Below are 27,556 nucleotides of genomic sequence, written 5' to 3'. Positions count from 1 at the left end.
ATGTCGCTACCGTAAAATACGCTGCGTTTGCGAGAAACAAATGCTGAACTAATAATTGTAAGTGGTGTGGAAAGCATCAATGGCATGTGTGCGCTTTTGGAGATACTTCTTGTGCATCCAGCCGTGTTACTGATTCACACAGTGATGCATTTTTGTCCCTACGTGCACTTCAAGCAGCAGCGGCAGAGTCAAGGTCCACCACTGCTCTGAATGCGCCGTGCCACTTCGCAAAAGTGTGCTGTTATATGGACTAATTTCGCTACGGTACCTCATTTTCTGTACATAACGCCACTTGTGGCATGTATATCGCGACACTGAGACACATCTTGGCGCGGCTGCATATAATTTCAGGGCGCTGCCATTCGTAGCTTAGTGTGCCAATAGGACAAAAAATACACATTTCGGCCTCTAGAGATTTCCTAACAGTCTTATGCGCCTTTTATGGTTGATTTGGGTGACTTTAACAGTTTAGAGGCAAGATTTAATCTGCCGCGGTGTGTGGGCGGTGACGGGGTATGCACTCGTCACGCCGCTATATGCGCGCCTCAGCTGGTATATACACGGTAAATAATCACATATTTTGGTATAATGTAGGTTTCACGCCATAGGCGCAGCCAACGCGTCGGCTTCGCGCCGCTGAGCGCCCCTTGTCTATACGAAGGAATCCATAATGCCGGTTGCGTATTATCGTTTGTTGCTGCTGTTATCACGTGTCGTCCTCTTGTCACACTTTTATATTAACGATCAGTGGTCGGCGACTGAGTCGCATGGTGGCTTTTGCCTGGGCGTATCGCACGTACCTCGCAACACCTTCCGACCGCGAGTGAGCAGCGTCTTCAGTTTGAATGCAGTTCTTTATCCTTCCAAGGTTCCAAAGGTTCCGGATGTTGTTGCACGCAGGTTAGGAGTAAGTAGAAATCTCATTGATTCACGTTGCGTTCGCTCCATTTACGCTTTTATCTCCGCCGCTGGTTACGGGGCTAATGCCGCATCCGCGGCGCTACCGAGGCGATGGCACTGCGCACAATCGCTAGACGAGGAGGACAATCACCGCCTGCTTAAGGAGGTTGCGTTAAACAAGGAAGAGCACTTGGCTAAGTCGCTTGACCCAAAATGCAGTTTTTACCGCTACTTCAACATCACCCGCAGCAATGTCGGCGAGCATTTGCGGAAGACGATGGACGAGCACTTCGAGTCCGAACGGGAGCAGGCGGCTCGCTCGTTGTACGTGGTTGACGGCAATGCTTTCAATGGCGACTACACGAACTGGCGGTTGCCCATCCCGCGGGAGATGGCTTCCTACGATTTCGAAGGCGTGAACCCCAAAGCCGGTGAGCCCTTGTCTGCGCAAGGTGATGAGGTTAAACCTCGATTCGGCGATGCTATGCTGGATTCGATCCATACCGTCATATCGGAGGCGGACAGTGCCGATTGCGTGAAGGGTGCGGAGGCCCTCTGCGACCTGTACGACGAGGTCGGAGACTACGAGTACTACGAGACATGCCGGGGTAAAGTGATAAAGAAAGACTATCTGGAGGACGTGGATATTCTGATCACCGATGAGACGAAGCGTGAGCGCGAGATGCGGCACAACGTGCTGTCGCAGCCAACAGCCTTTCCGTCGTACCTCGACCCCGTGAACCCTGCGCACCGCACTGGTCGCGGGAGGGAGCTGCAACGACGGTCTGATTCGGGTTCGTGCGCCGTATACCTCCGACATCATTATGTAGGGCGATTGCAGCGGCTGCGTTGGAACATGGACGTTGACCCGGCGGACGACATCCTGCGTGGCCCTCGTAAGACCGGGAACAGCGTCACCAAGGAGTTCGTCGACTCCATCGAGTGGGAGCAGCCGATGCCCACGCACCACGACCGCAACTTCTTTAAGCGGTATGTTGTATTTTTTGGTTCGGATTTGCGTCAGGTCATTTGCGGAGGGTGGCTTTGGCGAGCCTGACAGGACGGTCGACAGCTACTTCGATGTGCAATTCATAGGCTCGCCTGATGCGTACCCGTATGCGATATCTGCGGGAATGCAGTTCACGTGGCCGATATACTGGTGAGTTTTTGTGAGCGGACGCGATAAAAGCGCAGGGTGCCGCTACTGGCGAAGAAGCACCCCAAGCGCTACTGCCAGCCGTTGCGTTCGCCGGTGTTTAACTTGGGTGGTATTGAGCCCCTACAGCTCTGGTTCTATCCCGAGGGCAGTGCGAGTTCCACAGATGGGTTCTGCTCGCTCAAACTTGTGTCGCCCCCCGGGTGGTGCCTGCCCTATCGCATTTACCTGTTTGTATTCAGCGAATACAACCGGGTAGTGGCGGGCCCTATGTATCGGGAATCCGCAGAGTATGTGGCTCGTTCCTTGAACTTCTGCAGGTACGTCGTGCTTTTTACGCTGTCGACCGTGCTGCAGGCTCCTCGACAAGAGCGACAAGGAAAGGATCCGCATGCGTGAGAACGACAAGGATTACGTGATCCTGGGGCCAGCTGGCAATGTGTACGCCGGGGTCGGGATCGTTGACGAGCCTGTGCGGTCCAAGGACGGCGCCCACCGCTTCGCGTATGACTGGGACGAAGGGGACTACGACTTCAACCAGTGGCTCAAGAAGCAGACGGCCGACCCCGACGACGCCTTCCAGCAGGAAAACGTTGACCGTGAGCGGACTCACAGCATCTGGTATGAGTCTCACAAGTACAAGTACGTGCCAGATCGTCACATCTCGAGGTACTGGAGAAGCCGGTACAGCAAGGAGCTGGACTGGCGGCAGCCCACATTTTAGCGTTTGAATAGCCGAAAATGTACAAAATATGGTGAATTTGAGCGCCTGGGTTGTGCAACCAACATGTGTCGTGTCTACGGTAATCCGTTCATCTATGGTGGTGGTGCCGCGTGCCGAGGATCGCGATCACTCTATTTAGGCGCGATGTTCTCCACAGGTCTGCGTTCTATATTTCGCGCGGCTGCGATTGCCCCGCGCAACCGTGCGTGCCACCAGGCCGTGCGCCATTACACAAAGCACGAATGCGAGGGTCGCGGCTTCCGTCGGTTTTTGGGTCCCTTCTGGGTGCTAACTGTGAGTTTGTTGGTAGCTATGTCTCAATACAATCAATGAAAATGTGTATCAACTGTCGGATTGGCTTTCATCGCCGTTGCAGACTCCTGTCTTTCTCCACAGCTACGCAGTCGTCGGCACGTTTTTCTTGATATTCCTCTACCCTCTGGATTCCGCATTGTTCAACGTGCGTCGTGTGGTATGTTCCTTTGTTTTGGGAGTCATATTCGTGTCAGAAAGCTGAGCTGGACTCCAAGGTTGCCGGTTGAGCATTTGCGCCGTGCATCGTTAACATTATTTCGCCACACCTTATCGCAACCACGGCAATGATTTTAATATGTTGATATCGCTTTCGTGTTATTTGGCAGTGTTATTTTGCATACATTATGGGCGCGTATGTTTGCTCGATTAGGCGCTTGTTCATATTGTCCTTCGCCGTCGGTATAGTAACGAGGCGCTATCACACCTAGCAAGTTGAATAGGTCCAAATTTTGTAGATGAGCGGTGTGTATTCGGACGCTCATTTTCATCGTTGAAGACGCTGCCGCGCGGAAGCTAATTCAACACCTTACCCCGGCAGAGCGCTTGGCGTCATATAAGAGCTTTTGTCCATACTGCGGACGTGCTGCTGGTCATATCTACGGCAAACACGGTATTTAGGCCGTGATGTGTAAGTGCTTTTTTTCACGATGATTATGTCTTTGTGCCTACGCCCTTGTACAGGGCGTAGGATCCATTCCCTGTGGAATTCTCATGTTATAGGTACCTTGAAGCAAAATGCGGCTGCTGTACGGCTGCGTCAGTCGCCGCAATCGGATTCAGGCTCTAAGGTGTCTTTTGGAAGACGACATCCCGTGTTCTGTGTATTGCAGTCGCAGGATTCCGGGAAGTCTAGCTGGGGCTCAAGAGGTACTTTTGAGCACCAATATAACGGCCGCATCGCATTTATGGCCAGCACCGTGTTTACGTTATGCCGGTCTCGTGATCAATACACGCCTGCAGACAGACGTTATGGCGACGTACAATCGCCGCGTGAGAACCGTGCAGACTACGACTCCCGTCCCGACGACGACGAAGATGGTGTAGATATTCCTATCGATTTCGGTGTTGGCCCTCGCTCCCGCGCCGTTCGCGAGCGTCATGCATTTTATGGTGGGAGAGGAAGCGACGACGGCTGGTGGAACCGACTGGAACGTTATTTATCAGGGGAACAACAGGTGCCTGCGTCAGGTCGCGGTCCTCCGTATTCGTCGATGGGGGCGATGCCGTGGCTGACCAACATGCAGGCTACCACGCTTGGCAACGCAATCCTAGTATGCTGTGGTGTCGTCTACGGGCTGTGGGTTATAAGCGACAGGCGCAGCAGCGCGCGGTTGTTTCGGTTCATGAATCGCAATTTCGTCGCATCGAGGAGCTCCCTGAAGTTGCGTCGCTGGCATACGCTGCTGACATGTGGTAGGTCTGCGTGGTACTGTGCGTTGGCATGTTGCCTCAGCTGTCAGCCATTCATCGTTGATGCATCTGCTGTTTAACTGCGCGATGCTGCACCAGCTAATGAACACATTTGCAAGTCAAATGCGCCCCGCTGGAGCTCCACACACTGGCCTGCCTACTCTGGAGCGTTTCCTCAGCACGGTATCATCAGGCCTGGGACGCCTGTTCTGGCCAGATGAACGACCTGCAAGCCGTCGGAAGAGCGTCCAGACGTCCGACATTCTGAACGTGTTCTTACTGTCCGCAGCGGCATCGAGCATAGGCCATGTATGCCTGTACAGCACGCCAGTTTTGGGCGCCTCAGGCGCGGTATCTGGCCTTCTGTATTTATTGGCGTCTACATTTCCGAGCAGCTACTTTCGGACCGTATTCCCAATACCCGGAATGCAGGTGAGCATTCTGCAGGTGTGTCAGGTGTTCGTGGCGACGAACTTGTACTTCGTCATGTGCGGCGGCAGCTTGCGCAACATTGCGTGGGCAGCACACCTTTTCGGTCTAGGCGCAGGTGCGGTATATTGCTGGCTTCAGCGGCATGTGTTCAAGCGGCCAGGATTCCACGATCCCGTGGCGCTGTCGTTGAGGACGGCCAGGCGCCAGTGGGCCCAAACGTTCAAAGGTAAATCGTGTTAAAGGTTTTCGTCATGTTTTGCAGGCATCAGAGGCGGTTTTTGACGCCTTTTCCGGCTGATGTGAATACCGTCACGATGGGGCTCTACCCCTTTCATACGACGTGAATGCGTTTGCCTTCCACCGGTCACAAAAAATTTTATTAATTTTTTGCATTTACAAAATGGTGGCTTTGTGCGGCACGCGTAGCGTTGTGCTCTTGGGCTCTGCTCTCTTGCTGTCCTCCACCTACATCTCGGAAGGTAGCGCCTTCTTTTTCGGCGGCGAGCAGAAAAAGGAACCGCGTAGACTCCCACCTAATGTCAGGATTTACAACAAGTCTAATGGAGCTTCGTTCGATGAGGTGTGTTTATCTGTACTTTTGGACGATGCCTTCTCAGATGATTGAGAACAACAAGAAGGACGGTGGCATTCTGATCGTCGACTTTTTCGCAGAATGGTAGGCGATTGTAACATGCTAGATTTGTTCAATTTTTATAGGTGCCGCCCATGCCGTCAATTCAAGGCCACCTTGGTAGGTTGCGAGCGCGATAGTCTTGATTCCATGTTTTATAAATTACCTTCTGCCTGTTTAAATACACGGATGGTTTAGTTGTTGCATATTATTCACAATATACGCCTCTAGCATTATGTGACCCGTCATTCATGTTTTTGCAGACCGATGTTGCTGAGCGCTACCTGCGCGACAATCTGCTGATTCTCCAGGTGGACATCGAGCAGGAAGAGGACCTGGCTGCGACCCACAAGGTTTCTATGCTGCCTACTATGATCATCTTCAAGGGAGGCGAGCCCGTCAAGCGCATGAGCGGTGCGGCCGGATTCGAGGATATGGTCCAGCTCATTGATGAAGTTAAGAATATGGGGAAAGAGGCCACCGAGGCTGTTTCCGAGCCGGCTAAGCAGCAGAAGACGGAGGAGGTGATTGAGAAGACCGAAACCCAGCAGACTGAGGCTGAGATGCAGTCGATCGAAGAGGTTATTGAGAAGACCGAGACCCAGCAGACGGAGGCGAAGAAGGCGCCCAAGGTGAAGACCGCTAAGGGCCCTAAACCCGGAAAGAAGGGTCAGCACGGCAAGAAGACGAAGAACGTTAAGAAGCAGAACAAATAAGCGTCCCAACCGAAAATTCCTCCATGCAATTTTAGACCGGCGACCACCACGAAGGATGTGATTCGCTGTTCTGACATACCACGTATTTTCTAGGTGCTATTATAGATATGCACGTCTGCAACCTAGTTCTATTTTACAGTACATTAATTTCGCCGCGGTTTTCGCGTTGCGTTTTTCTTAGTTTCCTGGAATATGCCGTCTGGCGCTATTGCCGGTGGGACGACTGCCTGTCGGCGGGCGTTCGTGGCGCGGTGCGCGTTTGGTAATATTGCATGCATATGATTTTTGCAACCCTCAATGACTGTGATACGGCGGTTATCTGTAGCAGCGGTCGTTCGGCCGCCGATCACTGTCTCCCTACCAAGTGATTGTTGTGTTCACGGGTAATGATAGAATTAAGCTGCAACAGCGGTCACCTATTATACTTGTAATCCCAAGCGAACTCAGGTCGAGAAAGCCAGCTTCACGACAGGATTGGCGTCATTCGGTTTCATGCTATATTATTGATTTCGACAGTTTTATAACTGTAGTTTGCGATCCAACTTGCACATGAATATCTTCGACATATACGCACAACGGTTCAGGATTCGCAGGGCCGTCGTCGCCAACATGCGTTAGGAGATCACCATGGTAAAAGGTATAGCGCACTTCTTTTGTGCCTTCGCAGTCGTGTGAAGCGACTACATCACGGTTGTCGATGCTATGCCCATTGGTACCCGTAGCATCGTTTTCCGTTGCACCGCCATCCCGCGCCTGCGCATCATCCGCTGCCTGGGCGTCGTTTAAAAAGCGCTCCGCCTGCCTCCAGTGATGAGATGAATACAGGTCTCCGTCACCGTCTTCATGCCCCGCATATAAACGTTGCATCACGTGCTTAAGATTCTGCTGGCATATATTCTGCAACACTGCATCTTACTCCAGTCACCGCCAGCGAGACATGGGGCTGCCTCTGCTCATAATACCGGTCATAGCCGAACAGTTCCACAACGCTGTCCACTGCGTCGATCAGAGGTACGACCTGCATGTTGGATGAGCGCATTAAGGTGCCAAGTACCGATCTTTTGCGGCATTGCGCCTCCACCGGCAGAACCGCGAAGTAGCTGTTATGCTCTTCGTTTGCGCATATTGCGATATTCGTGTCGAGCAGCAGGTAGAATCTGCGTTCATTAATATCGTGGTGCTGTATGCGTAACGTACGGACGCACGTTCCTCAAGGCCTCCTCGAGCCGGTCGGTGAACGGCTTGATGAATTGCCGCTTTAGGTATACGGGCTTGCAGAGTGATAGGTGGAGATGTTCTGGTAGCTTTTTCGTATGGGCGTTGCCTTGGTTCGCACCCTCCTCATCCGTGTCGTCACTGTCCGAGTTTTCTTGAGTCCTGGCGGGTATGCAGTCGTCTAATTTGGCCCTGCAGTTAAGTCTCCTGAGCAAGTTGGCCGCCTTCCTGGCGTATACCAGTGTTTCGTCATCTACGGGCACTGCAGTCGATTGTGTCGCGGCGTAGCGACGGTCTTACCGCGTATATAGACCAGTGAGTGAAAATTGCCGACAATGTGCGGGACTGCCCGGGTCATGTGCAGCGACTATTTGCAAGCTGAGACTGTCGTCTATTAGTTTACGAGTTCTATAAATTGTTGCTGCTCGATTTGCGCGCTTAGAACGTGCAGGGAGAGCGTATATACCTGCTTGACATCCAGCTTTTGCACCTGCGACATGATGTGTTACGACGCGCGACATCGACGCACCTTGAACCTCTTCTTGACCTTCTCAGCCACCTCTTGTTCGCCAGACTCGTTCTGATTAAGCGGCGCCTTGTCTGGTTGGCTCAGCCGCGGCGACTCTCTGTCGTCGCTCTCCTCGAGGCTCAGTATGTCGTCGAGGAGCGTCTTCGTGCTTTCGGCCTCGTTGCCACAGCTTTCAATTCTGCATCGGTATGTAGTCATACGTTTGCGTGAAGCACTCACATTCGCGTCTCCGCGGTGTGGAGATAACGTGTTCCTGCCTCCGTGCTCCTCACGCCTCTGCGTTGCAGGTATATCTTGGTATTAACATCCTTCAACACGGGGTGAAACGCTGCGTCCCCCTTTATCGACTCGACGGCATCGACAAGCTCGTTCACGTTTGTCGCGAGGATCGCTTTTACGTCCTGAGGGAATTGTGCCTCACATGGATGTAGACCCACCTCTATGGTCTGCATGTCCTCCGGGCAATACTCCGCGTCGGTAAGGTTTTTGAGTTCGTTGTAGACGATCTCGCTGCGGCATATATTAACGTGGGCGTTGGCGTTGACCCACCAGTTACGCGCTGCCATTTCGACGTGAGCTGGTGTGTTGAGTATGATCTGGCTCGCACGTTGCGGCAGCAGCACGGCCATAAGCCTCCTCTCGACATTGTCGACCACGTGCCTCAGCATTTGCTTGTACGATTTGAGGCTGCAGTGCACTGCCAGCTGGGTCATCTTATCCCGTAGGTAGTACATGATGTCCAGCCGTTTGTCGTGGACGCGGCTGAAGGGCTCCTCGATGATGTCGTTGACGTAGTCCCCAATGATGGCGATCATCTTGGTCGTGACCCTTTCCACTGTTGTGACCACCTGCGGCATGTACTGGCTGTACGGGTACCTGAGGAGGAACTCGTAGAGCAGTGCCGTGGCGTCTATGAGGAACGCAGTTAAGCTGCACGACCTGAAAACGTCGTCCTCGGCGTTCCATTTTCCTTTGATGTACTCCACGTAGGAGTTAATTATCGGCGCAATGACCTTGGTCGTGAACTCGCCGCGGCTCTTCGCCGTCTCCAGACACTTGCACCTCTCGTCGAAGATTTTTAGCAGCGCGATGAACGTCTTCACGGGTTGCGTGAGGAACCCGCCATCCTGCAGGTACCAGTTATTTTGCGTGACTGCGTTGCACTTGACCGCCTCCAGGATGTTCTCGCCCTCTAGCAGCTTCTTGACGACGTTAATGGCCGCCGTCTTCTCAAGACTTATGAGGGCATCCAGGGCCCCGTATGCGCGGTCGTGTTCATAGTTCAATTCCAGCTGAGCTTCATGCTGGTTCGCGTCGCATTTGAGCGCTAAACACGGCACCGTCGTGTTCTTGTCGAAATCGGCGAACACCTCGTAGGGAGCAGTGTTGTCGAGGTCCCTCAGTGTCGTTGCAAGGTCTGTCATTGCCCTGAGCAGGCTGTAGATGATGTTCGCCCTAGCGTCGTCGTTGAACAACGCCTGGGAAACGTTTAGCCTGGTTTTGGGGTCCGCTGTGCGCGTGATAATGGTGACCTGCTGCATGGTCAGCAGGGTGTCGGACAGGGCTATCCTGTATTCGTAGACCAGCAATGGGAGCCTAGTAAAGGTGAACCATCTGGCCTCCTTGGCCAAAGCCTTGGCCCATTTCTGCACGAAATTGTGCTGCGAAAACTCGGTACACAGCTTCCGGAATTGTTCCCGCAGATCAGGCCGTTGTTCCATGTGGGCAAGCGTGGCTGCCTCCGGCAGGAGCGCCTCAAAAAGTTCGTCGGTGTTGCTGTGAATCTCCTGCTTGATCAGCTTGAAAATCGCGCAGTATCTCTTCACCACGTCCCTGATGTAGTTAATTGCCCATTCTGGGTGGTCAATCAGGCAAAGGTCGCTTTCCGGTGACTGGAAGCTGTACCGAAACGCCTGCTGGATGTGGTTAGAAAGGGTGGATACCGCCACGTAAGTCTTTCCTCCGGCGCTACTTTCCAGTGCGACCGTCAGAACTAGCAGCGCAATCAGTCTGGGCATTCCCTCCCACTTGACGTTCGTTTGCTCGCTCTCCTCGTTGTCGCTGAGCAACGAGCACCAGGCCGTTTGGTCCCTCGCCTGCTGCAGCAAATTGCGCGCGATCATTATCAGTTGTATGCCTTTGGACTGCCTGCTGCTCGTTATAGTTGCGGTCTTATCGCCATCACTTTGTTCTTGCATCAAGTGCATGAGCAGCTCGACTTCCGGCACGGTAATATGTATTTTCCTTGCAGATTCGCGTGCAGCGGACGCCACAGGCGCCCCGACATCGCCTTTCACGTGCAGGTCGACGTTTGGAACGTGCTCGTTGTTGGCTGCTGCGCCGACTTCGCCGGCATCCTGGAGCTGCCCCTCGATCACCGCGAGCTCCGCCTTGATGGAGTCCAACACAACGGGGTCGTTTATGTTCGCCAGGCCTACACGGCCCACCAGTGCTAATGCCAGCGCCGGGTTCGCCATCTTCGACCCTGATTCGGCGGTGATGTGACGAACTGTCTGCTACATCATCGACGAGGTGTGTCCTGGCAGCAAGGTCAATCAAGCGTCCCGTACACTTAATTTAATGCTGGAACCACTTTCATGAACCTTTCATATGGTCATCTTGCGTACTCGTCATTTAGCGCCGATGTAGTCTCGCGGCCCTGCCTTCCACGAAGCCATGTCGAGTCCGCCGGCCTCAATTACAGCCCGCCGTTCAGGTAGATGCCGCTCAGGACTTTATAAATTCAGCACCGGTGAATTATACGATCAGTTTGTGTGTCTGTTAGTAATCATGTGCGTTACACATGCCCCTCTCGCCACCCTGGCGTATGTCTCTGGACATCGCTCCCTTCATTAGGAGGCGTTCAGGATGAGGTACAGCATGGCCATCCTGACGTAGAGCCCGTTTTCGGCCTGCTCGAAATAGACCGCCCTTCCGTCGGCGTCGATATCGCGCGGGAGTTCGTCAACCCTGGGAAGCGGATGCATTATCTTGACGTGCGGTGGCAGCTTTGCGATTAGCGACTTTTGTACGCTGTATGACCCCCTCAGTTTCATAGCGTCTTCGCTGTTCATTCGTTCCTTTTGCAGCCGCGTGACGTAGATGACGTCTGTGCCTTCGCACCCGTCCTCTATGTCGCTGAAGCTCGTTTGTCTGGGGAATGGCAGGTCCGGGATTTCCTGCGACTTTTGTGCGGGCCATTTGGTCGAAACTTACATATTTGGCAAAGTTGTTTTCCACCTCCCTCTGTATCTGCGTCGGCATCTGCAGCTGCGGTGGCGCCACGTAACGCATGACGACGTTGAACCGACTCAGCAGCTTCGCCAACGAATGCGCGGCCCTGCCGTTCTTCAAGTCACCCACGAAGCATATCGTGAAAGGCGTATGGGACTTGTTTCGTTGGAGAATCGGGAAGAATGTCGATATGGTGTAGAGGTCGAGCAGTGCTTGGCTGGGGTGCTCACCGCTGCCGTCGCCTGCGTTGATCAGCGGGACCTTGACATGGCTACGCACTCTCTCCATGCAGCCTTTTTCGGGGTGGCGCAGGACCAAAACATCGGCGTAGGAGGACAGCACCCTTACTGAATCCTCGATGGTTTCGCCCTTGGCAGCCGACGAGGTGGTAGGATCAGTGACTGAAACGACCTTCCCGCCGAGTCTGAGCATCGCCGCCTCGAATGAACACCTCGTACGTGTGCTGGCTTCATGGAAAAGCGTGACCATGATCTTGTTCTGCAGCAGCTCGCAGCTCTGCTTTTGCGATACCTTTTCCTTGAAATACCCAGCGAGCTCCATGATGCACGTGAGCTGCCGATTCGACAGGTCATCCACAGAGACGATGTCTATGCGTCGCATTCCCATTGCGACCCACCTCAGAAGCGGTTCCAGAGTGTCGGCGAGGGGATCAGCGTCGCATATCCCCAACCGGACGAGCTGCCTCCTGAAGGAGGGATACTGCGTGGACGCGTATAGCACGGCAGCACCAAACACCCCAACGCCCGTTACTCCGGCGATGCCTGCGTTCGTTCGCGACATCTTGATTGTATTCCGCAGCTGCTGTATCCGAAATTATACCAACGACTTGGTCACTATTCAAATATGTAAGAGTCCACCAGTTTACTCAAATTTTTCCACAGACTACCATTGCGATGTACGTTTTGACTTTTGTGTCGATTATTAAGCTGCTTTGCCGTGCTTCCAAATGCCGAACACTCAAGGATTTACCTAGTCTAATACGGTTGTTCTCAGCCAACTATATTACAACGTTGCGCTATACAGCCTTATAAATAGACTGTCTGCGATATGATGCCGCTTATTCGTGGAAAACAGAAGCGACCGAAACAGATACAGCGCCCTCGTGTGTTACAAGTGTTCCAAGATAACTGCCTCCACGCCGCTCAGAAATATATCACCTCACGAGATAGCGTATACGTGAACGGGGCTATGAAAGCAGCGGCCGTTTCATGACGCTGTGAATCGTCGACGCATTGCCGCGTCAACAACGCCGAAGATGGGGCGTGATGAAGGAGCTTTTTGACAGTCCTGGAGACTCACACAGCCAATATCGCATTTCGCGAAATGCTTTCAATGTAACTGACGCTCGCACGATCATCACACACGTATGACCTGCGCTCCAGGGGCGCTAGCTATAGTAGTGTACCGTGACACATCGCTACGCTTACAAAGCCGTAAATTTTTTCCGTGAACACAGTAACGAATCTACGCTTTCATCTGAATCATCGGGTACAGAGAAAGGCTGCAGAGATTTTTCGACCGCCGGATCATACCAACTGCCGAAAAGTTCAGCCATTGATACCACAGAAAAGTTAACTCCGCATACATTTCACTGCTGGTGATTATCACTAATGCAGCTACGAATATTCCGCAATTTCGTTCGCTATAAATAGTTCCAAAAACAGAAATTTGGAGGCGCGTGCGACAGGATACCGATATATGGGCGTGAGGGACGCTTAAACGCCAAATAATCGACCTTCCAGTATCACCGTATAATCGTTTTGCTAACTGAAGCGTAGTTAGTATCATAAATTTGGTCTGGCATTCGTGAGCCCGGAAATGCTTTGCCAGCAGTTGCGCTGGTTGTAACGAGACGCGTCATAACACGCAATCAGCCCTTAGAACATACTTATTTTGACGGGAAAAGCACACTTGCGCGATCACATTCATGGGTAAAGTTGACCCGCAATTTCCAGTAGCTACTTTCTCGTCCCCTCAGTTGACGTGCATGCGCAAAATCTCCTGAATTAATGATGTTTAAATATAATGCTTTGTATTAGCGACGTATGCGTTTGTATAACCGGTAATTTAAGAGGCACTCGGAGGTTGGTGCCGTCAGTTGCTGACATATGCCTGGATCGGCTACGCTGCTGTACGCGATATCAGTTTGTACTGGTCATATAAATAAACAGGTTATATAAAACTATATGAGTGCAAACAAAAGTGTGTACAACGCTTGATTTTGCCGTCGCTGCCCAGTGCAGCATCGACGTCGTTCCACGCTTGTGCTGCAGTGCGTGCGAGGTGTAGCTGGATGTGTATCATCGACTCGACAGAGCTGGGCATTTACAAGCCTTCACCAAACTGGTGATTGTTTTACGTTGCTAGGAATCGCAGGACTCTCAGTGGAGGTAGGTGGACTGGCGTGAGCTGTGGTTGTAAGTGTGCGGGGCCGCCTGCCGTAGCTGTTAGGGCAAGTCGGCGGCGGATGACGTCTCGCTATGGCATCTAACGGCAATTGTGGCGTTTATTAATGTGTTGGTTGCGTGATTATGGTGAGCGTGCTCTCGGTAACCCAGCATGTCAACATGTATTGAATCCAGCGTATTCGACGCGTCGCGAGCTGAGGGCATCGTACAACCGCTGCATGGCCTATTACAGCAACGCATATTTCGTTGCCGTTGATGGACAATCTGTTGCTGATTTTTTTGTGGCGGTTCTTGCGCGCGATGTCGTTCGATACGTGTGGATGCGCCGGTTTGTCGCTCGTTACCTCGGTTCTACGTGCTCGCTAGCTTCGTGATCCGCTGGTTGTCGCTCCGTGAATCACGTTGCGCTTTTCATGCTCACTGGACGCTGTGGTACGTGGTTTCGCAGTTGCGAGGAATTTTCTGCTCTTTTAGAGCACGAGCGCGATTGGGTCTCCGTTGCGTTGCTGAATTTTTGACGCGGTGCTTTTTCGGTCTCGCTCTTTCCACGCCTGTGCCAATTTTTAGTCGTTCGTGCCCCAAATTTATATTCAATTGTGAATGCAGCTGTTTCTGTGTCGTGTATCTTTGCCGTTACTGCCTGGCGTTGTTTTATTCGCGTCGACCTGAGACGCTTCAAACGGCATCAACACGTCCCGCAACACTTTTTATGCTACATTTAGTCGTTGTGACTTGCGTTTTTGGTTTCATTTTGCTGACAGCTTTTCAGGAAGCTCTTGGTTGCACGCAGTGGATGGCATGATATAGCTAAAGACGTCGTTTCAGAATTGCCGACAGGATGTACGTATCCGGAGCCGAATTGGTTGTACCCATGCTGCGCGTCTGCACGCGAACGTGGACGCGCGACAGCCATGATCTGTTCGACTACGAGACACAGGACCCGAAGCAGCTAGCGGAGCGCCACTTCGCTGCATCCAACAGCTTCCGACTTCTGCGTACTGAGTCCACGGTCTCGCCAGTGACTGCGCTGTCCCAGACAGATGCGACCAACGGCGAGCGAGAGCGCGACCATCTGCTCAGCGTCTTCTGCCGTCGCCCCGGTGAGTACACATTGGCCCCTGCGGAACGAGTGCCGGGGCAATCGCTCATCCCACAGCGCCTGTGGCTGGTAGTGCGCGCGTTGCCGAACAAGAGGTATGCATTGCAAGAGCACGACGTCATCAAGCTGGGTCGCTATCGTCTGCGCGTCAAGAAGATCGTGCCCAAGAATGCGTTGGCAGGGTTCGACGTGTCCACCCTGCTGGACTTCCCCGTGCCGGAGCTGGAGCTGCCTGTGCCCGATGGCAGCATGATGCAGTGCCGTATCTGTCTGTCGGAGAGCACGGACGACGACAAGTTGCTATGCCCGTGTGAGTGCAAGGGTTCCATCAAGTACGTCCACGCGGAGTGCATGCGCCGATGGATACACCTCCGTGCCATGAAGGACAGCAAGGAGAGTGATCAACCGCTAAAAGCCGCGCTGTTGTGTGAGTCCACTTGTGAATTGTGCAAGGCTCGTCTTCCCCCATTTGTTCGTGTCAAGGGCGAGCTCATTCCTCTGGTGATGATGCCGAACATGTCGTGCCCCTTCATACTTCTCGAAAACGTGACGCCGCACGCCAACAAGGGCATGCATTTCATCAGCGTTCAAGATTCCGACTTCGTTCGCCTCGGCCGCGGCCACGACGCCTCGGTGCGCATCGCGGACGTCTCGATATCGCGCAACCATGCGACCATCCTGTACGAGAATGACACCTTTTACCTCGAGGACCACGACTCCAAGTTCGGGACCTTGGTGGCTCTGCGTCGCCCTACGCCGATCACGGCGTCGGAGACCGTGGCCGTCCAGGTTGGCCGCAGCCTGATCGAGTTGACGGTGGACCCCACCATCAAGTTCGCGGCCGGCTGCGTCGACATCCCGCCTGTGCTGGGCAGCTTCAACTTCTGCAACATGATGAGCCTACCAGTCGTCATGAGCGAGTCCGCCACCCCTGTGGTCTCGATGATGGAAACAACTCCCGTCGGGTCCACGCCGCAGAACACGGACGAGTCCATGGGCACCACGGGCGACGTGTACAGCCAGGAGTTTATGATGCACTTCGGAGGCAGCAGCCCCATGAGCAGAGAGGGCGGCGAGTCGGTACACACCTTATCGTCAGGTCGTCGCAGCAGCCCCGTCTTCCTTCCCGAGACGAACCAGGAGATGCCGTCGGAGGAGGCATCCACTCTGCAGAGCTCGTTTGACCTCGATTCCTTGTTCGGAAGGCAGCAGTGGGACTCCATGTACGGGGAGGACACCAATTCGCACATGATGTACGGCTCGCACGTCGAGGAGCCGTGTCCCGGGTCGACCAACGACGGCATCGCCTACCTACGGCTCATCCTGAACACCCCCTCGAGGAACCACATTCTGCGCAACTTGCGCTACCACAATCGGACGAACCCACAAAATCGCATCATCCAACAGACGGAAGCGCCGTGCTTCCCGTCGCAGAACCAGGGCGTGGGTTTCCCGGTGACCCAGATGGAGGAACCCAGCGCCAACGCGTGCTTCCTGCCGGACAACGCCTTCATGAACCTGGACGGTGCGCGTGAGGCCTCTGGGAGCGACACCAGCACCAGCGCATTGGACGGCAACCACTCGAACTCCTCCCAGGTCACGGAGAACGTGCACAACGTGGCGCAGTGGATGCCACTTGGGCCCGGGTCCGGCGCCCAGATGCATCAGCCAAAATGAGGCGTCGCCGCGTGAAGCGCAACTTGCTGTCTAATGAAATACATCTATATAGTGTTTTAAGTGTGCGTTCCGGCTAGGTGCGGGGGCCTACAGCTCGTCGGTTGGCGTCTGTTCTGGTTCTTCCTTTTCGTCCGCGGGCTGCTCCTCCTCGGGTGATTGCGCGCCCTCTTCCGCCGTCGGCTCCGCCTCCTTGGCCTCCTCTGGCGTTTTCTCCTCCGCGGCCGGCTTGGGCTTCGGCACCTTCTGGAGCGACGCCAGCACCTGCTTCGCGATCTCCATGCGCACCTTGATCGACGCTGCGGTGAACGCGGGCTCCTCGCTGGGTTTCAGGGCCTCCTGTTGCTTTTGGACCTCCTCCCACCACGTCTGCACGCTCTTGAACCTGTCGACCATCTCGCTCTCCTCGGCGATGTACGGTTTTTTCTCCAGCAGCTCGTCGAACTTCTGCATCAGCTTCGCTATGGACTTGTTGGTGGATGCGATGAGCGTGGGGCGGGCCTCGTTGTCCGACCACCTCTGGTACACGGGCGTGGATACCTCCTCGAGTTTGGAAATGCGCTCCTCGAACTGCTCCAGGGTGGCATCGTACGAATCCTCGTCAAACCAATCCTCGTATTCCTTCAGCAGCGCGTTGATGGTGGCCAGGGTCGCCTCATCGCACGCCTCCTGGAACTCCGTCTTCCTCGCCGCGCTCTTGTACTTGTAAATGAGCGACTCCAGCGAGTTCTTCCTTTCCGACAGCCTCGCAATGTCCATATCGCGTTGGTTGCGGGCCTTGATTCCCGCAATCGCTTCCTCGACCTTCTCCGGGGCGAAGGAGCTGTGTCTGTTGATTACCTCAGTATGGAGCTCGAACGCCGCGGGCGCTGCAGGCTTCTTGTCCTCCGCTTTGCCGTCAGCTTCCTTGCCTGCTTCTGCTTTGTCGTCGGATTTTTTGTTTTCCCGGTTACCCTGATCTTCGCTACCGGATTCCGTAGTCTGCTCAGCGTCGCTTGATTCCTTGCTCTCCGGTTCCGCAGCCTGTTCCTCCTTTGCAGAATCCGCTTTATCATGTTCTTTGGATTCCTGGGCTTCTTTTGCCTGTTCGGCATTGGCAGCGCGCTCGCCGGCTTCTTCGGCGGTTCCCTCTGCAGCTGGCTGGCTGGCGTTGCTTGCGTCATCGGCGGCAACCTCGACAATGACTGCGCTTTTCCTTGAGAGCTCAATGACTCCTGTGGCATTGGCGCCAAACACCATCGTGATTTGGGCGACCTTGCCCTTGTTTTCCTCCTTGCTCATTACCTCAGTAATGCCAGTGATGCGATAGGTGGTAATGAGGTCGCCGTTCTCCGTCAGGTCCAGCTGGAAGTCGAGATTGGTCTTGAAAACGACACTTTTAGAGCCCTGCAGTTTGCTGTCTGGTTTGAAGAGCGGGGAGCTCTTCTCCATGGCGTCCGGGTGCGTGGAGTCGATGGAGAAGATCCTGATGGCGTATAGGTGCAGGCTGTTTTCCGCCACGTTCGCGCTTTTCATTTTGAAGAAACGGTTGTGTACCGCGGCGAGGTAACCCGCTCCCATCGCCATTGCCTCCTCTGCGTTGAGGTGGAAGCCGAGTGGGTGTGGCTTGAGGATCTCGGTCAGCTTCTCCTGGACCGCCGGCACCCTCCAGCTGCCTCCAACCAGCTCCACGCCATCCAGCTCCTCCAGTTTCAAATCGCCGGCCAACTCCAACGCCCTTTTGACGGGGTTCTCGAGTTGGGCTATGGAGCCGCTGATGAGCTCGGTGAATGTCTGCCTCGTAACCGTTTCACTTGTGAAGTCTACATTCCTGATGAGTCCGTCTATGGCTACGTTTGTGGCGCCAGATATCGTGAGTGCAATTTTGGCCTTGTTAGCGGCTTTCAACAACTTCTGCAGCGCGTTCGGGTGTTGTGGCATGAGCTCGATCTTGGTTTTCTTTTCAAAAATGGCACGCAGGTGCTGTGCCAGCGCCACATCGTGATGCCTGCCGCCCACGCCCTGCAGTGTCACACAGGACAACATTGTGATCTGGGTGTCAGATATGCCTTTCGACTTCTTGCGGTCTTTCTCTGGCACATTGATTTCGACGACACCGACGTTGGCGCCGGAGCTGCCCAGGTCGTAGAACAGCACCTTCTTCGTCCCCGGTTCCTGCTCGAACGCTCGGACGATAGACGCGGCGGTTATTCCGTGCACCAAGCCTGCCACCGTTATCCCGGCGCTCTCAGCGGCGAAAATGATGGCCTTCCGCTGGTGTTGCGTGTAGTTGCACGGAATGGTCACCACCGCCATGATTGATATGTCGGTCTCTGCCGCTTCGATGACCTTGGATGCCACCAGTTTGTTAGTGACGATCCCTTTGATGTAGTCGAAAAAGTGTCCCGCCACTTCTTCAACCTTGACCATGCCCTCTTTGGTGATTTTGAGGTACAGCTGTCCGGCACCATCCGCGCCGAACTCATACGGGGCGTAGTCCCAGTCGAAAACGAATCCTTTGTCGTTGAAGATGCCGAGGACCTGTTCCTTGGGGACGGGAGTTACCTCCTGTGCCCCGTCCACGCTCACCGGCAGACCCAGGATGTGCGCCGACTTGTGCACGGTTTTGCTCGGATTCTTGACAACGTTCGCCGCAGCCTTCTGGTCGAAGAACCGCGTCTTGTCGTCCAGGTATACTGCATTGACGAATTTCCTGCTGCCAGTGTCGTTGAGCAGAATATCCGGTTTATGGCCGCGGAAAGCGATGGCCACCTCAACGTACTCCTCACCCCAGTCGACGCCGATCGTGGCGTGCTGCGCCTCAGCACGGTAGATTAATGCAAACAAGAGGAGTAGGAGCGCCATTCCGAAGCCTACCGGCGTGAGACGGCCTGTTGGCCGGAGGATAGCTTGCGCTACCATTCTGCCGATGTGTCGGTGTCTTTCAGCTCATAAACTTGCCAAAGACACGGTTTTAGGTTGCGATGTGTAGAGCTTCAAAGCTTGCTGTGAACGCCGCGGTTGATGCAGTTGCCTGGACGCCTTGCTCGGCACCCTACACTTCGCGCTTCGCCGAGCCAGACAGCGAATGTGTACCCGCAACAAGCGATAGCTGGTGTGTATTTGCAAGTGTGTGCAATTACAGATGGGTTGGACATGTCCGTGGCTCCGGGCCGTGTGTCTTCACCGCCTGCGGCCGGGCGCGTGTCTACACATTTAGCGGTGTGGCTTCATCCCGCCGCCATTGGCGGACGGTAGCGGCGGTGTCGCGCAGGCACTGGCTTGCTGTGCAGCTCCCGGTAATACTCGACGGTCTTTTCGAGCGGGACGGCAGCACGGGGCGTTATGTTGATGCGCTGGGTTGGCAGCGGCATCTGCTCTGTGCACGTTTCTCCATCCAGCGGCTGGTCTACGCAGGCGCCCACCGTCGCTTTCTCCACCTGCGTAAGCGCCATCTCCAGCGTTTTGGCGTTTTTGCTGCGCTGCTTGTTTACCACTTCCTTCCAGAGCTGTTTGCGTGTCTTGAGCCGCGCAGGTTGTTGCGATGTTTCCGTTAGCGCGGCTGGACTGTCAGACGATCCAGTGGTGCCAACTCGGTTCTCTGCTACCAATGCAGTGTCGTAGGAAGGCGGCGAACGGTCCGACGTGTGACCAGGCATTGGCCGTGCTTCGCCGTTCGCTTTTGATGCCGGCTGCTTTTTAAGCGTTTGCAGCGGCACGTGCCTGCCTCCAACGTAGTGCTTCTCGCTTGCGCTGATCGGGTAGTTGTGCAGCACAAAGGGGAGGCGCACGACTGTTCCCCGGATGATGGTCCTGCGTGTCTTGTTGCGATAGTACTTCCGGAATTCCCGTTTTGTCACCGGCGCTTCAGGCTTCAGCGGTAAGCTGAGCAGCACGGGCTGACGCTCATTAAATCCGTGGTTCGTCTGCTTACCATATCGTGCCTGGCGTACTCGGCGTTCACATACGCCTGAGCCAAGTACATTTTAAGCCCGTAGCTCCACGAGCATGATGTGACAAACCCTGCAGATTATGAGCATTCGCTGCCTCGCAAACACACCGATTGGCTTCCTTGTGTCCCCGTTTAGTATGTTGCAGTTCGTGTCGACTCGCTCGTTCGCAATGAGTCCCACGCGCCTGTCAGTAATGCCCGTGATATTAAGAATGACGGCACTTACACCTTGGCAACGCCGTTGATGAGCTGCGACGTCATGTGTTTCCTCCCGAAAAGCGACCCCGATCGTAGCTTGTTCGTGTCGACCGACCACGTTACTGCAGCCTGTATCGGCGACGACTCGGTCGGAAGGTCCACGTCGGAACGTATGATACCGGCTTCCATTCTCGCCGATTCGTAGGCCTCGAAGCCTGCGTAAACGACTTCCGGGTGGCCTTTTAGTAGCCTGGAAATTGTTACGACTGAGAAAAGCAAGTATGGGACATGGATATCGCCAGAGGTGTTCATACTAACATGTGGAAGCTCACTGCATAGTGTAAAATACAGCACTTTAATAGTACACAATACATCGAGCACTCCTGCAAAATGAGCGTCAAAGCTGTACCGGCCCAACCACCACTCACCTCAGCAGAGGTACCGCCACATCTGAGCTGACGAGCATCTCGAAACCATCTTCTCCTACATCGCTCACCCTCAAACAGTGTATAGGATACGTTTTATTTGGCATTGGTGCAGCTTTATCGGTGCACGGGAGCGTTAATTCGCACTCGAAACAGCGCATGAATGGCGGCAATGTTGATGGCACCTTAATGGTGCAGCCATCCTGTGTTTCTGCGTAGTTGGACTGCCCTTGCTGCTCAAAGACATCTTCGTCCGTTTGTTGTGTTGCGTTTTCACTATCGTTCTTTGCAATTGCCTGCAGAATGTCTACTGAACTAGGCCCCTGAAAGCTGATGAGGACGGAAGAGAGAAGCGGTCTGAGGGCGACGTCCATTCCAGATCTCTTACAAGACATCTGATACGCAGACATGTAATCAAACAGATTGCGTTTCTGTAGACCGTTTGTTACCAGGAGATAGGAGTTTTCATAGGCCGCTACGTACGCCATATCCATCACGCTCCCCTTTGTGTCGACCAAAGCGGTGTATTGCACCATTCCCCTTTTCATACTCCTCAAAGAGCACGTTGCGAAGTGCTCCATAAAGTCGGATGCATCCTTTCCAGTAACCATGATTGGCAAGGCGTACGATTTGTTGATCAGTGCAGCCTTGTTCCTGATGTGGAAGTATTCCTCTTCGGCGCTTGTGGACAGAATCGGTAAAATAGAATCATTGAAGTACACAACATCCATCGCTTTTTGATCCGTCCAGAGGCGCAACATCTCTTGATTCAGCCTCAATGAGCCGAGTGCATCGAAGACATCCTCCATACCTTGGTTCGCATCTGCAGCTGTAACAGAAGACAGGTCTATTTTTAGTATTGTTCCGTTGCGCAGAGCCATGTTTTTCAAGTCGGTTATGGTGTGTTTGGGATCATTAGGGTGCGTGATTTTCTCCGTATCGCGATGTTCAGTTCCGTCTTCTGATGCGTTGCCTGAAGTTGTTGCATTATGTTCGTTGTTGTCTCCAGGCAAATCGGAACAGTCGCCATTTCCCTCATCTGTAACTTTATTTGTATGCAGTTTGCGACTTTTCGGTGATGTACTTCCTTCCTGAGGTTCTACTGCGATATTGCTATCAGGGCCATGGTTCATTGTAAATGGTTGGATTGGGTTATAATTGAACCTTTGCTGCAGAACTTGCGATATTTTATGCCTAAGTACGGCATCTTGAGATGGAGCCGCGGCGAGCATCTCGTGTTCAGCATCCAGATATGCTTCCGCCAATGCGTAGAGGCTACCGTCTTCATCGTGTTTCGCAGTGTTGGCCTGTCTGCGTCTTCGGATAATCTGCCGCATAATCTTGTCTCTTGGTGTATCAAGGACGTTTGTTTTGAAGTGCAGATGGGTGGTACGTTCATTTTTGCGATGTTCAAATGTGCCCGAAGGCACGTTAGCCTCGGCAGCGCTGCTACGGGTTCCTTGTAACTGCCTAGCATTATGGTTGAACCCACGGGCTACTAGAAACCGTGTAAAACACGAAATAGCTTTGGAACGCGGTGCTAGGGCGCCCATGCGTACGCTAGACAGTATTATTCAACTAGGTGTGTCCGGTGTCTGGCATTGGACGACTGCGCCGTCAACCACATAGGTATACGTTCGGGAGTTTTCGCAACACTAATTTCATCGTTTAATAAATGATTGAGAATTATGAATCGACGGGTGTGGCGGAGATCCGCTGTGACTTTCAGGCACGATGGATATAGAGCTCCAATCTCCTCGCGAGCAGCAAAAGCGCACACACCTTCATTTGCCTAGTAAAAATAGGGCTGCAGTATAGGAAAAAAATGTGCATAGATTGTTTGGTAAAATAGTAACTATTCGTGTAGATCTATCCATCGATGGTGTTATTCCTCTGGTGCAGGACAGCGTCCGCATCAATATATTTAAAGTTGAGAATATATACGCCATGCGTTTACCATTTGTAGGCAAATTTTGCATAATCAGTGTTGCGGGTATGACGGAGGTCTTGCAGCCTTAGCGATAGCCGGGGGCCGCCTCTAATTTGGTTTGGTGATCTCCGGAGCGGTTTTCTCTCTTGAACGCAAAGATTTGGGTATACATTGTATTAAAGGCACGCTTTCTGGAGGTTGGTGCAATTAGAGGTCGCCCTTGGCAATATTTGAGTGTCTGCAACGCAGTTTGCATTCTTTTGGTGCCACGTGGTTAGTTCGTCACTCCTTGTCTATGTATATTTCTATTATCGGTATATGGCCTAGTTATTGAATAATTTAGGTCTTTGGTATTTTGTTTTATAGTTTTCAATCGCTTTGTTAAGGCGTAGTTGCTTTGTTTGATATATCCTATTTCTACACGGTTCTCCAAAATGGCGGAAGCGGTTGTGCCCTCCACGTCGGAGGAATGTACTGTCAAGAAAGACGGTGTGAAAGATAATTGTAGCAAGTGCAAGTGTGATTATTCATGTATCGGAAACATATTCTTCCGCAAACGAAAGAAACGCAAGGAGGAGATCAAAAAGCAAGCCTATCCTTATGGTCTTAGCAAGTATGTTGTAATGTGTCTGGGATGTCTTTCGATTTGTTTAACATCAAGTTTGTACTACAACTGGACTATCTTCGAGGACCTGTTCATGAGGCAGGGCGCCTTGGCGGGATTGTGTACGGAAGAGGAACGCAAAGCAGCAAAACCCAACACTTTTATTTGTGATGCTCAGCGTCGTCAGATCTCTAACCTGTATTCCGCAATCATGTACACTGATTCTTTTGTGGGTTCCATTGGAGGTTACATAGGAGATCGTTTCGGTGCGTACTGCGCACTCCTCATAGGTCAAGTTTTTGGTATCATCGCTTTCGTGATGTTTTACCTGTTTACGCAGTCAACGATCATGTTGTATGTAACATTTATGTTCTGGGGCGTGTCGGCTTCTTTCGCTCTGGCGCCGACGTGGCACTATTCCCGTATGTTTACGTTCGGTAACAACATGGCTGTGAGTGTCATCACCTCCGCCGACAACATGAGTATGTATACACCAACGTTTTTTCAAATGATCGCGAACCGCTACAACATCGGTTTCACTGGAGCTTCTCTGACCTACGTTTTCTGGGGAATTTTGGTATGCATCGCCGTTACACTATTCTTCATTCCCAAGCGTTTTATTGTTATGGATGAAGAAGAAGAAGAGAGTGACGAAAACTATGAGCTTTCCGCAATGTTTAATGAAGGTATGATGAAGGCTGTGAAGAGCGCTCGTTACTGGTTGTCGGTCACCTGTTATGTACTTCTTTGTTCCGTACGTCTCTTCTATCGTCGGTCCTTTACGCTACTATTCTTTGATAATGAAGAGGTGACTGAGTTTTTGGAAGTGAGCTCTGATTTCTCATTCGCAGGGAGTTTCGTGTTAGGGTATATGAACGAGTTCTTTGGTGTGGTGCCTATGATGGGGGTCACCACGCTTATGTATATCGCCGCGTTAATAGCTGTATATTTCCGCAATTTCCCATGCGCATACACTTCAGCGTTACTGTTCGCCATTGCGCAGGCAGGTGATATCCAACAACTGATTACCTTCATCGACGAGTACTTCCCAGAGCACGAATCCACACTAATGGGTCTGGCGAATATAGTGAACACAATTTTTGGTCTCCTTTTGCAATACACGTTCAACCATGTCTTCGATTGGTTAGGACCTCGAATTACAGTGTTCGTGATGATTCTGATTTTGGGTGGTGTTCTGGTCATCTGCTATATCATTGAGCTCGGTATGAGTCACGATAATGACGAAGAGGAAGAGGAGGAAGATAAAAAAGAAGAAAATCAAAAGGAATCCATTGCTGAAAAGGAAGAAATGGACTACAATCCATTGGGGCCTAAAATTTTGCTTTATAATATCTTCGGCGCCTTTCTGAGTTTCCCGTATTTTGCGTCACTCTGTACAGCTGTGGCAATTAATAACATGAATCAGGAAGATAAGATTGAAGAAAGTGAATTGGAGGATAGGGTGGTGCGTAAATTGGAGAAAGACCAGTTTTATGTGTCGATGGACAGGGTAGTGGAGCTCTGTTCGGCTGTGTTCTACACCTCTTTGATTGTTCTGTTAGGTTGCATTTTTGAATTTTCTAGGCGTACTGAGTTGATGCAAACCCACAACTGTATTTTATTGTTGATGTCCATCTTGATCGGTTGTGCTGGTGGGACATCGTTGCTCCTGCCGTACACTCAAATCTTCAGCGTAATGCCTCCAATTGTTACGGTGGCGCTAACCGTAGTTCCACCTTTGTCCTTGGTTGTTTTTGGTTGGGTCGACAGACGCGATGCATTTAGCTTTACCATCATGTGTACATTGGTTGGAGTTTACGGCTTTGTTTTGTTCATGGCTGGTAACATTATGCTCTACATGAATGCATTGATGGGGGCCCGTTTCGGTAAGCCTGCACATAGTTTGATGGGATGGAGCAACTTGGGCATGGGTTATTTCTACACTTTGTTGATTATATACACCATCAGGGAACTGTACACCGGTGATTGCAACATCGGGGGCTACATCATTGTCATGGGAATGCAATGTGCCATCTCCGTTTTTGCAACGTTGGTGCTCTATCTGCACCTGAGTCATGAGCAACAGTATTTCTACGTGAAATGTAAAAATGATGCGGAAAACAGCGAAAAGTGTCCCACCGAAGAATCAGGTAACTGTAAACATGATGATGGCTCAGCAACACACGTAGATTATTTTGTCAAAAATAATGATGGCGGGTGTAACCATCGACTCCTGAAGTTCCGATCTCAATACTCTCAAGAATTTGAAAAGATTCGAAACCCCGATTACGGTCTTTTAAAAATGGAATATTCGACGAAAGGAATTCTTAAGCCGGATCACCATCTGTTATTTTTAGCAATATCGGTGTTGATTAGCCTGTCGGATGCATCTATGGCGTTTTTGGCGCCCGGATTATTTGTACATATGACGTTGATGACTGTTTCAGCCTATTTTACCGTTAGACTATTGTTCGCGTTCCTCGACGACGAGATCGAAAAAGCGGTTAAGGACGCAGCTACTTATTTAGGGTACATATGGGGAGCACTGCTGTCAATATGCATTGCACTCTTTGTGCTGAATGCGTATCAGCTCAAATGGCTTACAGTTGAAGAAATACCCAAAAGCACATATATCATTTTTTGTGTTTCCTACTGTGCCCGCATGTGGTTAAACGCTATTGTGCAGCATCATATCATATCACGTTTGGAGCAATTCAAGATGGTAAAATGGGAAAGTAAAAGCGAACATGCTCACAATACGGTGATGTACATGAACCTTGGTCACTGTGGTGGCCTTGGTGTGCTCACCTATCTGTGTTACCGTTACTTCACATAAAGCGTTGTAGTGAATTCGACGGTAGACGCAATTATACTCCACATGTTCAACATGTCTAACTTTTCTGATTTAATATGTTTATCGACCTTTCAATTCCGTACATTACATTGTGCCTGTAATGCGCCTTATTTGCATAATCACGTTGGGGAGCTTATGAGAAGTAATCTGCGCGACCACAATGTAAGATATTCAGTATCGAAGCAAATAATATTACGCAGTCAAATGGTTTGTATTCCGTAATTGCAGCTGGGCCAACATAAGTGATTACACTGTTCCATAATTGTCACGTGATAGCGCATATCACATGGCCCAACGGGTGATACATGACATATATAATACAATGCGCAACAAAATGTTCACCCTTCACATCTTAACATTTCTATTTTCCGCACTCTCCAACGCCCCCTTCAAAAAAGCCATAACCCCGTCAGAGCCTGCAAAGATCGGAGGAAGCATTTCTGTAACTGTAATAGACTATAAGGGTTTGGAGGTCTAAATATGAATCGTTTAAAGTTAAATTGGGAATGTTTTGCCAATTCAACAAGATTTTTCATCAAGCTCCTCCTCAGCTGTTCTCTGAACTTTTGCAACCTTAGTTGTAATTTTTGTATACTGATGATGAAGTACATTCTATTATGCCACATAGGTTAATCGTATAATCCTTAATAACTGTTGCGGTACGCTGATTAGGGTAAAATGAGATTCTTGACAAGGTGTATAAACAGGTTGGAACTCGTTATGAACAATGGGGAGGATACAAGGAAGTCGGTTGTTAAGTTAAACAGTAAATCAGATAATGTGCAGTTACAGGGGATTGGTGCGGCTTTCAACGAGATGAGGCTCTGGCAGCATATTGGGCTGGACAATCGAAGAATATTATGGAGTAATCAGTCTCCCGAATTCCGATAGTGAGGCATGAAACGATTATATACGGTAATTAATTGACATTGTGATGTACTATGGCTATACGTATGCTATACTGGGTTTAATTTTACGAGACATGTTTGCTTCCAGGGTCGGTGTATGTCGAAGTGTACCCGGTCCACTCGTAGACTTGTTTGGGGATTAGGTAAGCCGTTGACTTGGTCTTATAGAGGTAAATAGCATAGCTTATTAATGATACGAAGATTATGATGGCGAAAGCGCCTGTTACCCATATAGCTGGCAT

General features: G+C 51.8%; 12 protein-coding genes across 12 annotated transcripts; 7 read left to right on the top strand and 5 right to left on the bottom strand.

Moving 5' to 3' along the window:
- Positions 1–670: 670 nt before the first annotated feature.
- BBBOND_0208030 (hypothetical protein, conserved) lies at positions 671–2,780 on the top strand (the record flags this gene model as incomplete). The annotated part of the gene is made up of 4 exons (XM_012912381.1): positions 671–1,890; positions 1,925–2,059; positions 2,095–2,376; positions 2,414–2,780. 4 exons carry the CDS (start codon positions 671–673, stop codon positions 2,778–2,780), a joined length of 2,004 nt encoding a protein of 667 aa, XP_012767835.1.
- A 144-nt stretch (positions 2,781–2,924) lies between these two features.
- BBBOND_0208020 (hypothetical protein, conserved) lies at positions 2,925–3,322 on the top strand (the record flags this gene model as incomplete). Its single annotated transcript, XM_012912380.1, has 3 exons — positions 2,925–3,074; positions 3,157–3,252; positions 3,290–3,322. The coding sequence occupies 3 exons, from the start codon at positions 2,925–2,927 to the stop codon at positions 3,320–3,322; spliced, it is 279 nt and encodes a 92-aa protein (XP_012767834.1).
- Positions 3,323–3,719: 397 nt separating this feature from the next.
- On the top strand, positions 3,720–5,219 carry BBBOND_0208010 (hypothetical protein, conserved; the record flags this gene model as incomplete). The annotated part of the gene is made up of 7 exons (XM_012912379.1): positions 3,720–3,723; positions 3,777–3,883; positions 3,932–3,962; positions 4,056–4,508; positions 4,549–4,856; positions 5,076–5,163; positions 5,200–5,219. 7 exons carry the CDS (start codon positions 3,720–3,722, stop codon positions 5,217–5,219), a joined length of 1,011 nt encoding a protein of 336 aa, XP_012767833.1.
- A 118-nt stretch (positions 5,220–5,337) lies between these two features.
- BBBOND_0208000 (thioredoxin, putative) lies at positions 5,338–6,284 on the top strand (the record flags this gene model as incomplete). The annotated part of the gene is made up of 4 exons (XM_012912378.1): positions 5,338–5,517; positions 5,555–5,613; positions 5,655–5,688; positions 5,832–6,284. 4 exons carry the CDS (start codon positions 5,338–5,340, stop codon positions 6,282–6,284), a joined length of 726 nt encoding a protein of 241 aa, XP_012767832.1.
- Positions 6,285–6,779: 495 nt separating this feature from the next.
- On the bottom strand, positions 6,780–7,857 carry BBBOND_0207990 (hypothetical protein, conserved; the record flags this gene model as incomplete). Its single annotated transcript, XM_012912377.1, has 4 exons — positions 6,780–7,181; positions 7,210–7,464; positions 7,490–7,761; positions 7,800–7,857. The coding sequence occupies 4 exons, from the start codon at positions 7,855–7,857 to the stop codon at positions 6,780–6,782; spliced, it is 987 nt and encodes a 328-aa protein (XP_012767831.1).
- A 36-nt stretch (positions 7,858–7,893) lies between these two features.
- BBBOND_0207980 (hypothetical protein, conserved) lies at positions 7,894–10,505 on the bottom strand (the record flags this gene model as incomplete). Its single annotated transcript, XM_012912376.1, has 4 exons — positions 7,894–7,989; positions 8,029–8,206; positions 8,248–8,429; positions 8,466–10,505. The coding sequence occupies 4 exons, from the start codon at positions 10,503–10,505 to the stop codon at positions 7,894–7,896; spliced, it is 2,496 nt and encodes an 831-aa protein (XP_012767830.1).
- Positions 10,506–10,880: 375 nt separating this feature from the next.
- Positions 10,881–12,063, bottom strand: BBBOND_0207970 (aspartate transcarbamoylase, putative; the record flags this gene model as incomplete). The annotated part of the gene is made up of 2 exons (XM_012912375.1): positions 10,881–11,207; positions 11,245–12,063. 2 exons carry the CDS (start codon positions 12,061–12,063, stop codon positions 10,881–10,883), a joined length of 1,146 nt encoding a protein of 381 aa, XP_012767829.1.
- A 2,499-nt stretch (positions 12,064–14,562) lies between these two features.
- On the top strand, positions 14,563–16,467 carry BBBOND_0207960 (FHA domain containing protein, putative; the record flags this gene model as incomplete). Its single annotated transcript, XM_012912374.1, has 1 exon — positions 14,563–16,467. One exon carries the CDS (start codon positions 14,563–14,565, stop codon positions 16,465–16,467), a length of 1,905 nt encoding a protein of 634 aa, XP_012767828.1.
- Positions 16,468–16,554: 87 nt separating this feature from the next.
- On the bottom strand, positions 16,555–19,365 carry BBBOND_0207950 (DnaK family domain containing protein, putative; the record flags this gene model as incomplete). Its single annotated transcript, XM_012912373.1, has 1 exon — positions 16,555–19,365. The coding sequence occupies one exon, from the start codon at positions 19,363–19,365 to the stop codon at positions 16,555–16,557; it is 2,811 nt and encodes a 936-aa protein (XP_012767827.1).
- Positions 19,366–19,673: 308 nt separating this feature from the next.
- Positions 19,674–22,355, bottom strand: BBBOND_0207940 (glycine cleavage T-protein (aminomethyl transferase) domain containing protein, putative; the record flags this gene model as incomplete). Its single annotated transcript, XM_012912372.1, has 4 exons — positions 19,674–20,342; positions 20,378–20,466; positions 20,504–20,616; positions 21,022–22,355. The coding sequence occupies 4 exons, from the start codon at positions 22,353–22,355 to the stop codon at positions 19,674–19,676; spliced, it is 2,205 nt and encodes a 734-aa protein (XP_012767826.1).
- A 1,027-nt stretch (positions 22,356–23,382) lies between these two features.
- BBBOND_0207930 (Monocarboxylate transporter 1) lies at positions 23,383–26,388 on the top strand (the record flags this gene model as incomplete). Its single annotated transcript, XM_012912371.1, has 1 exon — positions 23,383–26,388. The coding sequence occupies one exon, from the start codon at positions 23,383–23,385 to the stop codon at positions 26,386–26,388; it is 3,006 nt and encodes a 1,001-aa protein (XP_012767825.1).
- Positions 26,389–27,084: 696 nt separating this feature from the next.
- Positions 27,085–27,297, top strand: BBBOND_0207920 (hypothetical protein; the record flags this gene model as incomplete). Its single annotated transcript, XM_012912370.1, has 1 exon — positions 27,085–27,297. One exon carries the CDS (start codon positions 27,085–27,087, stop codon positions 27,295–27,297), a length of 213 nt encoding a protein of 70 aa, XP_012767824.1.
- Between the last annotated feature and the right edge of the window lie 259 nt (positions 27,298–27,556).

Source organism: Babesia bigemina, assembly GCF_000981445.1.
Source record: "Babesia bigemina genome assembly Bbig001, chromosome : II".
NCBI lineage: Eukaryota > Apicomplexa > Aconoidasida > Piroplasmida > Babesiidae > Babesia > Babesia bigemina.
The sequence above is the reverse complement of the archived record's forward strand: the minus strand, read 5'-3'. Positions and strand labels throughout refer to the sequence as shown.